General features: G+C 43.9%; 1 protein-coding gene across 5 annotated transcripts in view; it reads right to left on the minus strand.

Annotated features, from left to right (window-relative positions):
- The window catches only part of ASAP1 (ArfGAP with SH3 domain, ankyrin repeat and PH domain 1), a 403,505-nt gene that overhangs the window by 33,946 nt on the left and 353,034 nt on the right, over positions 1–16,525 (minus strand). For 3 of the 5 annotated variants that reach the window (XM_032246599.1, XM_032246595.1, XM_032246616.1), the window contains one exon: positions 10,884–11,054. The exons of the other annotated variants lie outside the window; for them this stretch is intronic. In XM_032246599.1, the coding sequence (XP_032102490.1) occupies positions 10,884–11,054 (171 nt within the window). The remainder of the gene's footprint in view (positions 1–10,883; positions 11,055–16,525) is intronic. 5 annotated transcript variants of the gene reach the window in all.

Here is a 16,525-nt window from a genome sequence, read left to right on the forward strand (position 1 = left end):
AGAGAGTAGAGAATGCCCTCTAGGTAGGACACAGCACCTGGACAGGTGAAGAACTTTCTAGTGGGTGAGCAGCAAAACCAGAGGCACACAGGTGGACATAAATGTGCAATAAAAGAGGCTCTTCTATGATCCATTTCATGGTGGGAGAAGTGCAGGACAGTCATGGAGCCCCAAGGCTGCGGTGGCCCAGGAAGATTCCCTAGGACCCTGCATGGACACCCTCTCTCTGGGGCTCTAGTTCGATTCCTTGCCCTTTCCTCCTATGGCTGCTCTGGAAACTCTTGCTCTCTTCCTTCAGCAGCCTCATCTCCTCCTCTGCCTAGAAGACTGTAATACTGCCTCGGTGGCACTGGGAAGGGGCTGGCTGAGGGGGCTGAGCAATAGGAGGGCAGATGAAGAGGGCAGGGCTGAGGAAAAAAACGATCCTCACTATGCCATGTGTCTGCTCAATAGCACCACTGGTTGCCCACATGCTTTTATATTCAGTGTGAGACTGGCATCATTACCCCTTTTCCAAACATAAGGAAATGAGACTAAATGAATAAATGGCTGCAGGTCCCATAGGGAAATGGTGTACCTGGGAGTCCTGATCCCAAATCAGTGTGCTCTTCATTACCCATCAAGAAACCCTATAGTAGCATTATTAACAGCAACGATCATTTACTGAGCACTTATTGTGAGCAAGGTACTGTGCTATATACTCATAGTAATTATGCTTATGAGATAAATAGTATAATCACCCCTCATTTTATATATGAAGAAACATACAGAGAAGTAAAGGCAATTGCCCAAGGTCAGGTGACTGGTAAGGGTCAAAGTGGGGACAGGAAGCCAGCAGCCCTCTTCCAGGGTCTATACTGTGAACCACCACACTCTAGCATCTATCACCTCCTGGTTCAATTTGCACCCACTGAAGCGGGAGAGGCTGGCAGGGTGTTCATCCCCTGGGCAGAATGTTCTATAATTCTATGATATTGATACAAGAAGAAATGAGGTAAACTGGCATTACCAGAAGAACCAAAGGCTTTCAAATTTAGTTTTGTTTAATTTTAATTACACTAACCATCAGTATATGTCCATGAGCCCACGTAACTTAATATTTAGGACTTATTTGGTAATGCTTATAAAGTCCTCTGAGCTGTGATGTTTTTTAAGGTAGGTATTTATTTTTTTTTCTTCTTCATTTTTTATTAGTTTTTTCAAGATGGGGTCTCACTATATTGCCCAGGCTGGTCTTGGACTCCTGAGACCAAGTGATCCTCCCACCTTGGCCTCCCAAAGTTTTAGGATTATAGGTGTGAGTCACCACACGTGGCCTTTACAAAAAAAAAAAAAAAAAAAAAAAAAAGAGAGAGAGAGAGAGACAGGGCCTTGCTCTGTTGCCCAGGCAGGAGTGCAGTGGCATAATCATAACTCACTGCAGCCTTAAACTCCTGGGCTCAAGTGATCCTCCCGCCTCAGCCTCCCAAGTAGCTAGGACTATAGGCACATACCACCATGCCTGGTTAATTTATTATTATTATTTTTTGAGATGGAGTCTTGCTCTGTTGCCCAGGCTGCAGTGCAGTGGTGTGATGTCAGATCACTGCAACCTCTGTCTCCCAGGTTCAAGTGATTCTTCTGCCTCAGCCTCCTGAGAAGGGGAGGGGACTACAGGCATGCACCACTATGCCTAGCTAAATTTTTTATTAATTAATTATTTAGTAGTAGAGACGGGGTTTCACCATATTGGTCAGGCTGGTCTTGAACTCTTGACTTCATGATCTGCCTGTCTTGGCCTCCTAAAGTGCTGGGATTACAGGCGTGAGCCACCATGCCAGTCCTTTTTTTTTAAAAAAAAATTTTATAGAGGCAAGGTCTCACTATATTTCTCCAGCTGGTCTCAAATACTTGGCCTCAAATGATTCTCCTGCCCTGGCCTCCAAAAGTGCTGGGATTACAGGTGTGATCCACTGCACCTGGCCCGACTGGCATTTCTTTCTAGCACCATGCTCAATGCTGAGTCTTCAAGGCTAGATATCAAATCTTATACTTGCACACTTAAATGAGCTATAACAATCAAAACGTCAGGGAAAATTTTATGTTTGGGGAATGAATTGTTGCATCCACTAACTCCCTTTCCAGGCAGAAAACATTCCAAGCAGATGATTACTAACACAGGGTACATGAACTATACATGAGTGAATCTGGGATCAACAGGGCTGTAAAGGCCCCCTGGCTCTGCTGTGGTCATTCTCTCTGCTGTCACACAGAGAAGTCATCATGTAAAGGGCTGCTGCCCAATACCCACAGGCCCAAATGTCCAGAATTCTCATTTAGCCTTACTCTTTGGCCGCTCAAAATGAGTCTCCATTCTCCAAAGGCACTGTGACTTTTTATGTCTCTGTAACTTTGCCACTTACATTCCTTTCTCCTGTAAGGAAGCCCTGTTTCCTTTCACTTTTGGCGAATTCCTATACAACCTTCAAAGAGTACCTTTACAGTCACTTTCTGAGAGTTCTTCCAGAGCTGACTTGACCAACTCTGGTAATCAACTTCTTATCAGGAGTGGTTAATTAGAGGTACAGATTTTGGACCCAGACAAGTGTGGTTTTGAATTCTAGCTGTACTGATGACCAGTGGGTATGAGTTTGGGTGACTTCTTATTCTGCTAAACCTCAATTCCCTCATCTATAACCTGGGAACAACCATGGTACTTACTACCCTAGATGGGTATGAGCACTAAAGTAAAGAAACTTTGAAGTATGGGGCACACGGCTAGTCCACAGGAAGCCTGACACAAGGGTAATATTCACTGCTCTTCAATGGTAGGAAACAGAAATGATGCTAATTTACTCAATGAGTGGTCACTTCAAAGGATGGACCCCGCCTTCTATGTCTCTGTAACACCGCTTTTTAACACAATGTATGGCACAGAGCAGTAAGTAGTCCCTGCTAAAGAAAGACAGGACTGACCACGCTGGCTCATCAACTTGTGTCCACAGCATGCCTTCTTACACCTGGCTGGGTAGGCATCTGTGGTCTGGGTGACAAGAATCCTGTCACTCTCTTGGCATAGATAGCTATACAAAGGCTATCTGCTGTGCTTGGGAAGAAAACTGTGGCTTAGAAAAAATTCTCAAAATAAAACAGTACTGAAAAGAGAACATGAGGAGCAAAAATATGGAAGCAACTCAATCCCTTTTTCTCTCTGTGTGCAATTTGGAAAAGGATCTTAGTGTATCAAGTGTATCATACAGATGTGTGTAAGAGAGGGTTGGAGATACATCCTGGGAAGGCAATGGAAGAAAGTGCAGCCAAGACTCCTGGTCACCTGTTATAGCTTCGAAGCTACAGGAGAATAATTTGTGGAAAGAGAGGGGACAATGGCTCAGCAGTGAATGGGCTGGTTGCTACAGGAGTTTTCCGTAATAGTGAATTACTACACAGGCCTTGGAGTCGGAAATGGGTTCAAATCTCAGTCCTGCAATTCTTGGATTTAAGATCCTATGCAAATCATTTGACTTCTCTGTGCTTTAATTTCCTCATCAGTAACTGGGACAATAATAGCCCTACTTCCAATAAGCAGATATGCAATAAAACAAACAACCACCACCACCAAGAAAAACCAAAAAAGCAAAAGAAAAAAAAAAAGAAAGTAAGTAATTGTGCATGTCTCAGATGAGACACCAGAACTATAGAGCTTATTTTACCTGGAAGTCCCGGCTCTGAACTACAAGCAGTAAATCAATTTTTGATAGAGTTTTTCATCCATTATTTTCTCTATGTGAAACAAAAATACAATTCTAACTCCCAGTGACCAAAGATGAGGAATGTAAGTGATTCTCGGAGGTCACTTTGTCAGGGATTGGTAGAACCTGCATCAGAACTTGGGCTTCTGGAATGTTCTTTCAGTGTATGTTATGGTTTCCCATGTGCACTGCAGACACTTCTCTAATGCCAAAGGATGGAGGGCCGGAGTGGGGGTTGGGGAGAAGAACTGCTCTCAGATACTAATTACAACAGTCTCAGGTGTGAGAATAGGGTTAGTCTTATGGCTACCATGAACCTAACAAGTAGTTGTATTTCTTTCTTTGCTCTTGCCTGTAAGAATCTTAGGGTCAAATCCATGGCCCACTTCCAGATACTGTATGTGACTTTATGTTGCTTATTTTGTTGAGAAATCACACTCCTGGAATTCACCTTGCTTTGCCACCTTTATTCTCCCTTTGTCCTAATTTCTTATTATTTAAATTGTGTTAAATATGTTAGTCTGTTATAAAGTAAGTCATAAAAAAAAGATGAGGGCTGGGTGAGAAGGCCCACACCTGTAACCCCGGAAATTTGGGAGACCAAGGTAGGAGGATCACATGAGCCCAGGAGTTCAAGACTAGCCTGGGCAACCTAAGACCTTGTCACTACAAAAATTAAGCCTGGGTAACACAGTAAAACTTTATCTCTATAAACATTTAAAAATTAGCTGGGTATGGTATGACACACCTAAAGTCCCAAGTTACTTGGGAGGCTGAGATGGGAGGATCATTTGGGCCTGGGAGGTTGAGGCTACAGTGAGCCATGATTATGCCACTGTACTCCAGCCTAAGTGACAGAACGAGACATTATCTTAAAAAAAAAAAAAAAAAAAGAGGTTCAATGAAATACAACTTCAAAAATCATAAGCAACTTCAAAAACCATAAAGTCCCTACAAAACCCAAATCTGCCCATAGGACTATCTGTTTTGCTATCAAAAGCTTGCCTTACAAGTCTCCTGAGACAGATGGCTGGATTCATCACAGAAGCAGGACTTCAGTAATGTAATGCTGTGGCTATTTTGGGCACTGTGGACGTTGTGGTTTTGGCAAGGAAGAAGCCTGGGGTGGCCCTCCCAGCCTGGGCAGTGTGGGAACTGCACACCAGGGGGCCATGCTGCAGATGGTTAAGGAGGCACAGCCAGCAGAGCCTGTGCTGCTTGCCAGGCTAACCATGCTAAGTCAGCTTCATGGGCACAGAAACCACTGCTGTGAGGAGGAACAGCCAGTGGGCCTGCATTTTGCGAGCACAGGGTGGTGCATGGAGAGGGTGAGGAGGCCTGGCTCTCAGCCACACAGGCTGCAGGCGAATCCTGACCCCCCATGTACTAGCTATGAGAAAGTGTAAATCATGTTACCTTTCTGCATCTCAAAGTTGAGATAACAGTGATAATAGCATTTTCTCTCCGTGTGGCTGTGGTTAAGAATGAGGTACGTGAACACATGCAAAGTGCTCAACACAGTGCCTAGCACTTTGTGAGGGCACTTACAAGTGATGGCCTTATAAAATATTACATATGTAGTTTTTGATCCGAAGATTCTAAATAATGAAGAATTGTCATTTTCTTCTTTCTTACAAGCCATAAACCTGTATTAAGAATTTACGGGCCAGGCATGGTGACTCATGCATGTAGTCCCTGGCATTCTGGGAGGCCAAGGCAGGTGGATCACTTAACTCAGGAGTTTGAGATCAGCCTGAGCAACACAGTGAAACCCGTCTGCACAAAAAATACAAAAATCAGCTGGGCGTGGTGGTGCACCCCTGTAGTCCCAGCTACTCAGGAGACTGAGGTGGGAAGACAGCTTGAGCCTGTGAGGTGGAGGTTGCAGTGAGCTATGACTGGGCCGCTGCATTCCAGCCTGGGCGACAGAACAAGACCCTGTCTCAAAAACAACAAAAAAAAGAGTTTATGAAGGGATGAAATGGAATTCCAGAGGGGGGAAGACAGACTCTTTGTAATGAATGAAGTGTAGTCTTTTATGAAGTAGATGCATAAGGTTACAATCTCTGGCCATCGTTCTCACAAATGTCTCGACATCAACTGCCTTGCTTATTTCTTCCTGCCTACTCTACTCATCTTCCAAGGCCAAATGAAAGATCTACTTTCTTCTTAAACCTCCTTCTACCTCTTTCTTAAAGTTCAGTGCAAGATTGGGCGGGGCTAATCATCAGCATAGAAAATAGCAGAGCCAAGACTTGTCAGTTACGGCTACTCTCCAGAGGAGTAGAATGTCAGAGGTGCCCCTGAGACCAGAAACACAAATGTAGGGGAACCAACCAAGGCTACAGGCTTCAGACTTGACAGCTGGCCCGATGGTGGTGGCTCATGACTGTAATCCCAGCACTTTGAGAGGCCGAGATGGGTGAATCACTTGAGGTCAGGAGTTTGAGACCAGCGACCAGCCTGGCCAACATGGTGAAACCCCACCTCTACTAAAAATAAAAAAATTTAGTTGGCGTGGTGGTGGGTGTCTGTAATCCCAGTTACTAGGGAGGACTGAGGCAGGAGAATTGCCTGAACCCATGAGGTGGAGGCTGCAGTGAGCTGAAAACATACCACTGTACTCCATCCTGGGCAACAGGGCGAGACTGTCACAAACAAACAAACAAACAAACAAACAGCCAAAACCAAAAACCAATGAAATTGACAGGTGGAAACTTCCTCCTGGCTGAGGAAAGAGGCTGCTGTGCTGCAGGCAGGTCATGGGAGTGATGCCAGTGCTGCCCTATGAATGCCTAGTGAGACTAGTGGGTACAACAGAGTAGTGGTGTGAACCAGTGGCCTAAAACAGATTGGGACGGGAGGCCTCGAGTCTTGCCTACTTTACAAGTTTGATTCCTTATTTAATGTTAGGCAAGCAATCAGGGTGAACCCATTTATCTATAAGAATGGAGAGCTGCTGACAATAACCATAACCCCCAAACCTCCCCTGTGAATCTGGAGAAAATCATAGGAACAGTAGGGAGAGGAGTACATCTGGCAGTTAGTTGACAGCTCACATCTTCTTAAGACTAGAAAAAACAATGGCCAAGACAGGGGTTTGAGACTTTTGGGGTTGTTGGGATGGGGTAAATATATTTTGCAGGTGAGTTGGATGTGACTCTTTGGGGGTCAGAGAGCAAGCTGTGGTAGGCTGAAAAATGGCCACCCAAAGATACCAAGTCTTGATCCCTGGAATTTGTAAATGTGACCTGACTAGGAAAAAGGGTCTTTGTAAATATAATTAAGGATCTTGAGACAAGGAGATTATCATAGGAAATTCAGGTGGGTCCTAAATACAATCACATGTACCCTTATGAGAGAGAGGCAAAGGCAGTTTTGAGAACGCAGAGAGGTGGCGGCAGTGGGGAGATGACATGAAGGCAGAGGCTGCACCACTCCAGCTACACCGCTCCAAGGAATGCCTGGAGTCACCAGAGGCTGACAGAGCCAAGAAACAGATTCTTCCTACAGGCCCTCTGGAGGGACCAAAGCCCTGTTGGATTTTGGACTTCTTGCTTCTAATACTGAGAGAATAAATTTGTTATTTTAAGACGTCCAGTTTGTGGTATGCGTTATAGGAGCCTCAGGAAACTAATGCGAGTTTCTCCCATCTCTAGCTATACAGCAAAATGCTAGACTGAAAATAATGGCTAACAGTAGCTACCATTTATTGGGTGCTTCCTATATTTTGGTTGTTTTTTATATGTTCTTCTCACTGAATCTTCATGATAGCTCCATATGCAAAACAGACACTATTATTGGCCCCGTTTTATACTTGAAGAAACTTTGGGACTGAACAAATAATATTTGTTGAAAATCACAAGGCTATCGAGCGGTAGAGATGGAATGAGAATCCAGACAGTATGACACCAGAGTCCACATCACAGCACTTTGCTCTGCGGAGAGAAGCAGTGCATACCCTGAGGAGTTCGGGAACTGGGAAAGACAGGCAAACAGCCACTGTGATACTTGCTACACCAGGAGGGACAAAGAGTAGAAGTGAGGAGTGATGGATGGATTGCGGAAGGCCTTTTAGTAGATCCCAGGAGACTAGATCTTGAAAGATGGCTAAACATTAACATAAAGAAGTAGAGGGAAGAAGATTCTAGGCTGAGGGCATACTGTAAGTAAAGGCTCAGATCTCAGAGAAAAAAACAGAATTTTTGGGAATGTGGTGTACCCCAACATGGCAGACATGTTCAGCTTTAGGGGTGGAGAGGTAAGGCCTGGTGAGAGCTAAGGGGCTGTTCTTTCACTATCTGCTCATGCCTGGTATCTACCCCTCAGTTCTGATCTCTCACAGTTGAAGGCCCTGATCCTCATGGGCTGAGCAGAGATGGGAGGTTTAGAGGAACATAAGAGCACTAGAAATATGCATACACAGATGGAAGCTGAAGGCATCAGAGAGGAAGGTTGCTTAGGAGGCTGATCCCCTAAGTGTCTCAATGATAACAGGTCTGGGCCCTGTCTTTGGCTTCTAGAATACAATGTCAGCAGGAGGTGGGGAGGGATAAAACCAAGCAGTGATAATACAACACAGACCACAGGCACCGGGATCAGAGCAACTATAACCTTTCTAAGGGGAAGTCCAGCTGTGTATGCACACACCAACACACGCTCATCACTGACCTGTGTCTGTAGGTAGTATATCTCACATACGTGCATGTACACCAACACATGCTTTCTAAAATCAAAATTTTTAAAAATTTTTAATTTTTTTAAAATTTGAAATTTTGATTTCAAAAATAAAAACTCTGTGGCTGAGGACAGATGATGATTTTTGTTCTTTAAGGCTGGTTGTAGGTGAGAGGCTCTTAGCTGGTAAGAAACTGGCCGACAGAAGTGTCCACATATGGAAAAGGTTCTAATGCTCACAGCTCCCTGTTGGGCACACTTACAAATTTTGTTTAATAAAAAATGTTCCCTGCGCCACTAATAATGGGAGGAAAAATGGCCAGCTGCTAGTCCTGCTCTTGAGTGATGTGAAAATCTAAAAAAGTGATGATTTTCAAGCCAGAAAACAGAAATTTGGTAAATTTATTTGAGGAATGTTTGAGTCTACATAATGTGAATAAAGCACTTTAAACCTTACGAGAAATAAAACCAACTGAACAAGAGGATTAAAATTTAGAGAAATTTGTAAAGGAGGTTAATTTGTGATATGAAAGTCTGCATGTGAAACTTGTGGCTTTCATGGAATGTTATTTGGGGGAATGGCCTTTTTGACAAAATCTAGGGATCCTGAAGGCCTTACACAGCAGCCTCTGAAAGTGTCAAGGACATCCTCAGTCTACATGTACCTATGTGCCAGCACATCTCAACTGTTCTTGCCTGGCTTGTGGCAACTAATTCATTAAAACCAAACTGCAATGTCTCCTCCTCTCTAAATCTTCCCTGGCTTTTCTCTGAAGTCTGACACTCAGTTTTCCAGCATTTCCACAGTGTTTAGACAATATGTCTATCCTAATAGTAAAAAAACATGTGATCTAATGATTTACCCACGTGTTACCTGCATTAGACCATGAGCTCCATGAGCATATAGACTGAGAAGGCCCAAGCAAGGGGCACAGTAAGTGCCTCAGGTAAGCAAAGCAGGATCAGAGAATGATTGGCTAAACGTATACACATGCTTGCACACACATAACCTGGGGTGTCTGAGCCAGATAGTGAACAGGTGACAGTCTGCAAGGGGACAATATAACTTTACCCCAAAACTCGAAACACAAAAAATAAGAAGAAAGCCACAACGAAGCTCCATGGCAGGAAGAGGCGAGGCACACAAACCAACACATTTATTCAGCAAAGCTTCTCTGAGTGTCTGTCATGGGCCAAGACCTTGTTTGGTGATGGGGGTGACCCCTAAGTTGCTAGCAGGCTAGGAGTAAAGATGGAAATTATGTCCCTTGTAGATGGGAATTTGTCACGTGCAGTCAATGTCACTGAAGTGATTAACGAGCTGAATCTGGGCAAATTTATTCATTCTCAAGCGACTACTGAATATTCACTGTGTGTCAGGCATGGTTCCATTAAACACAGGCAAGAACAAGATGGATGAGGTTTTTGGCTGTCATGGAGCTTACATTTTAGTGGGGCAGCTTACATTCTGTGATAAGGTGTTTTGGAGAAAACAGGTAGGGAAGAAGCTGCGTTGGAGGAGGGTCAGGGAGATAGACATGTAAGCTGAGGGCTCAAGGATGAAAGGGAGGCAGCCTTTCAAAAAGCATGACGAGTTCCAGGGAGTGGGAGGACCCTCAGGAGGCAGAGGAAGGTATATCCAAGAAGCGAAAGGCCAGCCCTGAAGACACTGGCAGGATAGGGTCTGGGAGATAAGAGCCTGATCATGCAGGGCCCATGGGCCTTGGTATAGGGAGTCTGCCTTTATCTGAAGCTCAACAGGAAATCTTGAAAGAGTATTAAGGGGAAGAGTGTCCATGATCTGATTTTTGTTTTATTTTATTTATTTATTCTTGAGACAGAGTTTTGCTCCTGTTGCCCAGGCTGGAGTGCAATGACATGATCTTGGCTCATGGCAAACTCCACCTCTTGGGTTCAAGCAATTCTCCTGCCTCAGCCTCTAGAGTAGCTGGGATTACAGGCATGCACCACCACACCTAGCTAATTTTTTGTATCTTTAGTAGAGACAGGGTTTCTCCATGTTAGTCAGACTGGTCTCAAACTCCCGACCTCAGATGATCCACCTGCCTCGGCCTCCCAAAGTGCTGGGATTATAGGTGCCAGCCACTGTGCCTGGCTGTGATTTATATTTTATAAGAAAACCATTCTGGCTGTTGTAAGGACAATGGATTATTTTGCTTTTCTGAGCCTCTGTTTCCTTATATATAAACAGACCTAATAATACCTACCTCACAGACTTGCTATTAGGATTGAATGAGATTTAGGAAGTGCTCAGCACCTTACAGTTTTTACGGCCGAAATATGTTTCTTGGCCTTAATAGACAGCTAGAATCATGTCATATATACCCGGGTCCTCACCCAGCATGTGTGGGCATTTTGGCACACTTTCTGAATGTGCTAACAGGCCACTGCCCAGTGGAGCCCCACACGCTATCTGGCCCCAGCAGCTTTGGCCCTGACTTTAGGATAACTTACCCCAAGGAACTGCGCCTTTGTTTGGGGGCCCATGAGGTAGAGGGCTGGGAGGATCGGATAGGGTTCTCTTGTGTCCGGGTGGTGGGGGAGGAGGCCTCTTCTTGGATAGGGTGGAGCTGCCACTAGAGGTCTGGGTGCTTAGAGGGAGTGTTGAAGGTGGGCCAGTTGGACCTAGAAAGGAAATTGAATGGGGGCAGGAAAGTTAATCCCAGTCTCACAGATACAAAATAGTTAGTATGCAATCACTTCCACACATCAAAATGTGGTATGATACACAGCAACAAAAGCAACAGGCTGGATATGGCTAAGTCCATCAATCTAGTAACAAACAGGGTTTTAAAAATTTGTTGGTTAAAATGGCCAGGGGCAGTGGCTCACGCCTGCAATCTCAGCACTGTGGAAAGCTGAGGTGAGAGGACTGCTTGAGGCCAAGAGCTTGAGATCAGCCTGGGTAACATAGCAAGACCCCGTCTCTACCAAAAATTAAAAAAAATTAGCTGGGTGTGGTGGCGTGCGCTTGTAGTCTTAGCTACTTGGGAGGCTGAGGTAGGAGGATCGCTTGAGGTCAGGAGTTCGAGGATACACTGAGCTATGATTGTGCCACTGCACTCCAGCCTAGGCAACAGAGAGAAAAACAAATTTACAACAAAGGTAAGAAGAGTGTGCTTTAAGGAACAAAATGCCAGTCAATACAGAATGCTACTGGGTTTAGATCATTTAGGTACAATGAGAAAAATAAAACACACACACATCTTAAAACAATTAACTCCTTAGAATCATCACAAAATCTACTAAGGGAGAAATCACACACGACTACCAGCAAAATCAACAGAGAAAGAACAGGGTACACGCTAAGCCTTCACTGGGCCACAAGGTGAAAATGAAACAATTCATATAACAGAATTTCTCTCTCTACAATTTTTTCTTTTAGTCAGCAAACTGCCTGAAATTTTCCTTTTTTTTTTCTTTTTGAGACAGAGTCTACCTCTGTCTCCTGGCTGGAGTGCAGTGGCGCGATCTTGGCTCACTGCAATCTCTGCCTACTGGGTTCTAGCAATTCCCCTGCTTCAGCCTCCTGAACAGCTGGGACTACAGGTGCGTGCCACCACACCCAGCTAATTTTTGTATTTTTAGTAGAGACAGGGTTTCACCATGTTGGCCAGAATGGTCTCCATCTCCTGACCTCTTGATCTGCCCACCTTGGACTCCCAAAGTGCTGGGATTACAGGCATGAGCCACTGCGCTCAGCCTGAAGTTTTTCTTAAAACAAAACAAAACAAAATGGCTTTTCTAAATAATGAAGAAAGAACCAGATGTAAAGCATTACCTTTGGGGGGGGGGGGGAGAAATCCAAAAGCCCTTTTCTTCCGGGTCTGAATTGTTCTAGAAATTAAACCATCTATTTATATTGGAAGCCTGAACAACAGTTATATAAATTAGACAATGATTTTTAGACTTAAAAAAAAAGACTCAACTTTCTTCAGAACTAAAGGCAAGATAGTAGGAATAACAGTAATGTTCTCTATACACACAAAAATGGGGTTTGTTTTTAAAGGCTGTTAAGGGAGTACTGTATATTTGCTTTTAGTTTTGTTCACTCAAAGTGACACTGAAGTGGCTGGTGTGTGCCAGGTATTCCATGCTGGGTACTTTCACCAGCATGGAATTAAGGTATATGGCTTAACTGTGTTCATGGCAGACTGCTTCTATAAATGTTAAGAAAAAAAAGCTAGGACCGGGCACAGTGGCTCACACCTGTAACCCCAGCGCTCTGGGAGGCCAAGGTAGGCAGATCACTCGGGGTCAGGAATTCAAGACCGGACTGGCCAACATGGTGAAACCCCATCTCTACTAAAAATACAAAAATTAGATAGGCATACTGGTGCACTCCTGTAGTCTCAGCTACTAGGGAGGCTGAGGCAGAAGAATTGCTTGAACGCGGGAAGTGAAGTTTCCAGTGAGCCGAGATCCCGCCACTGCATTCCTGCCAGGGCATCGCAGTGAGACTCTATCTCAGAAAAAAAAACAAAAACAAAACAAACAAAAAAAAAACAGCTGCTAAGAACACTGCCTTACTGAATGTTTAACACAGATTAGTAGATACCTAGTGATCCAGGAAGGCCCCAAAAGAGCTTTTTACATTGTTTGTATTTAAAAAAAAAAGTTTAATTGCTGCCGGCCTCCGTCCGTGGTAAACTAAGTTTTCATATTTCCCACTGTCAATTACTAGTCCCTACCAATACTGACTTAAACCATTATTTCTCTAAGATAGGCTAGTCCTGAAAGTAAATACTGTTACTCTCAGCAAATTATCATCTGCTTTAGGTTTAAATGGCCAGGCTATACAATTTATTTCTTTGTCCCAGTAATGTGATACATAATGGAAGTCTGATGCTTACCCCAAATCAACACTTAATTAGGGAATCAGTCACTGCACTTTCAGAAACTATTTTTATAATAGAGATTATTATGGCCCTGCATCTTTATAATGCTTTATAGTTTTCAAAATGTGTTTGTATATGCTATTCCTCAACTTTTTTTCCTAGATTTATCATTAAAAAAATTTTTTTTTTGAGACAAGGCCTTGCTTTGTTGCCTTGCCTGGAGTCCAGTGGCATGATCACAGCTCACTGCAGCCTTGATCTCCTGGGCTTAAGCAATCCCACCTCGGCCTCCTGAGTAGCTGGGACTACAGGCGTAGTACTAGGCATAGACATCTGGCTTTTTTTTTTTTTAAGGTGGAATCTCACTTTGTTACTCAGGCTGGAGTGCAGTGGTGCAACCCTGGCTCACTGTAACCTCGCCACCCCCCCAACCCTTCCAGTGATTCTCCTGCCTTAGCCTCCCAAATGGCTAGGATTACAGGTGCCTGCCACCACACCTGGCTAATTTTTGTATTTTTGGCAGAAACAGGGTTTCACCATCTTGGCCAGGCTGGTCTTGAACTCCTGACCTCATGATCCACCTGCCTTGGCCTCCCAATGTGCTGGGATTACCGACATAAGCCACCACACCCGGCTGACATCTGGCTAATTTTAAAAACTTTTTTTATTTTTAAATTTTTTGTAGAGACAGAGCCTCAGTCTGTTGTCCAGGCTGGCACTGAACTCCTGAGCTCTAGCAACCCTCTCAAAGTGCTAGAATTACAGGCATGAGCCACCATGCCTGGTCCAAAAAATTTTTTTAAATGTTTATGGATACTAATAGTTGTACTCCTTGATTTTCACACCAACCCTGTGAAGTATGTGGGTCATGTAGTATTGTCCCCATTTTGCAGCCAAATCTCAGAGGCTTGGCAAGATTAAAGTCACAAGCCATGAGGGGCAGAGCTGGGATAAGGCAGGTGTCCAGGACTGGTGAGGCACTTGCCCCATCAAATGATGCTGCTAGTTCCTGAAAGCCAGGGCAGCATTTCCTGTGCTCAGCACATGAAGAAAACAACAAATGCTCAGTATCAGGAAGTGTAACTTTCCTTTTGGAAATAAATGGATAATAGATAACAGATAATGGTGAGGTTCTCTAGCAATTTTATCTTTATCGCCATCTAGGGACTTTCTGATGCAGATGCAGTTCCCTGCCTGGAAACAAAAAATGTCAGACAAAATGCTAATGGAGCCATGTCTCTGAGCAACGCTGTACCTCATATGTATGAAATTCTGGGAGAGATCAGACCAAAGAGGCATCGTGTAACCATAAATGATGCAAAATCCAATCCCCTGAATAATTTCAAAAATTAAAGAACTAGTGTATCCCATGCCGTTATATACTTCTGACTTCCTTCATATTGCTGATTATAATCTCTAATTATTTAAATCTTTGTTTATTGTTACCTGACTCTCCCACCAGACAGGGAGAGTCCTAGTCTATTAGAGCTGTGCTTTTCTTTGGTTTGGTGTACAGTAAATACTTATTGAATAAATGGATAACTAAGCCACTTCTATCTTTTTAGGTCAGTAATTTTTTTTTTTTTTTTTTTTTTTTTTTGAGAGATGGAGTTTCGCTCTGTCACCCAGGCTGGAGTGCAGTGGCGGTGATCTTGGCTCACCGCAACCTCCCCCCACCCCGGGTTCAAGTGATTCTCCTGTCTCAGCCTCCCAAGTAGCTGGGACTACAGGTGTGTACCACCACATCTGGCTAACTTTTGTATTTTTAATAGGGACAAAGTTTTACCATGTTGGCCAGGCTGGTCTCGAATTCCTAACCTCAGGTGATCTGCCTGATTTGGTCTCCCAAAGTGCTGCGATTATAGGCATGAACCACCATGCCTGGCCTAAGGCCAGTGATTCTTTTTCATTCCGAGGTGAAGTTTCACTGCCACCCAGGTTTGAGTGCAGTGGTGCAATCTCAGTTCACTGCAACCTCTGCCTCCCAGGTTCAAGCGATTCTTCTGCCTCAGCCTCCCGAGTAGCTGGGACTACAGGCACATAGCACACCGCCACACCTGGCTAATTGTATTTTTAGTAGAGATGGGGGTCTCACCATGGTGGTCAGGCTGGTCTTGAGCTTCTGACCTCAGGTGATCCATACCCACCTCGGCCTCCCAAATTGCTGGGATTACAGGCATGAGCCGCAGCGCCCAGCCAGGCCAGTGATTCTTAAAGAGGCCAATATGTTTCACTTAGGGTGACTGATCACAAATGCATGGAGAGAATTAGCAGGAAGGAACAGTATTAAGTGTGAAAGGGATGTTCAATTTTATAATCTTATATTTGGAAAACAAACACACAGACAGACCTATGTATTGTTTTCTAACAGAAGTTACAGAAAGAAAGGTGCTATAAAATCTTGGCTGGTGAGGCATGAGTTAAAATAAGGTTGAAAAACACTACATACAAAACTCCAGAAACACAGACTTAAAAAATGTTTGAAGATTTAAAGAGCTCAGAAGACTTCCAAAATTAGTAACCAGTCCCATAGCATTAAAAGAGATCTTTTATGCAAAGCAAATCTGAGTACTGGTTCAGTCAGGAAAAAAGCAATTCTGGTAAGATAAAGAAAGCAGAAACAAAATAAAACACAACACAAAAAAGGGTGGGGATAAGATTAGTGAGTGGTGGCAGAGATGCAGGGGTGACTATGAGGGAATTTTCTCTCCTGAACTCTGCCAGGGGCCTGTGGAAGTAATAAAGTGCCCCAAACCTCACTTGCCACTAATATTGGCTACCATGTGAAATAATTGTCTACATCTTCTTAAAAACATGGGTCTAGTCTTCCAAAGCTTCTAGGAATAAATTTGAGGTTAAATAATTAGAAGGTCTTCCAAGAGGAGACACAGTACATCTCATTCTTCCTGAGGGTTTACATGTTAGTTTAGCATCAGATGTCATCCATTCAAAGAAGCTGAATCATTTAGGAGTGTGTTTTCCACAAGAAAGCATTCCCCGCCCTTAAACAGAGGTGGACAATAGGGTAAGAGGGCCAATATTTATTTTAAAATAATCCATGATTAGAAAAAGTCCTTGAGGCTGGGCATGGTGGCTCACGTCTGTAATCCCAGCACTTTTGGAGCCAAGGTGGATCACTTGAGGCCAGGAGCTCAAGGCCAGCCTGGCTAATATAGTGGAAACCCCAACTCTACTAAAAAATACAAAATTGGCCGGGCGCGGTGGCTCACGCCTGTAATCCCAGCACTTTGGGAGGCC

Source organism: Sapajus apella, unplaced genomic scaffold (assembly GCF_009761245.1).
Source record: "Sapajus apella isolate SASKATOON/1434 unplaced genomic scaffold, GSC_monkey_1.0 scaffold3, whole genome shotgun sequence".
Taxonomy (NCBI): Eukaryota; Metazoa; Chordata; class Mammalia; order Primates; family Cebidae; genus Sapajus; species Sapajus apella.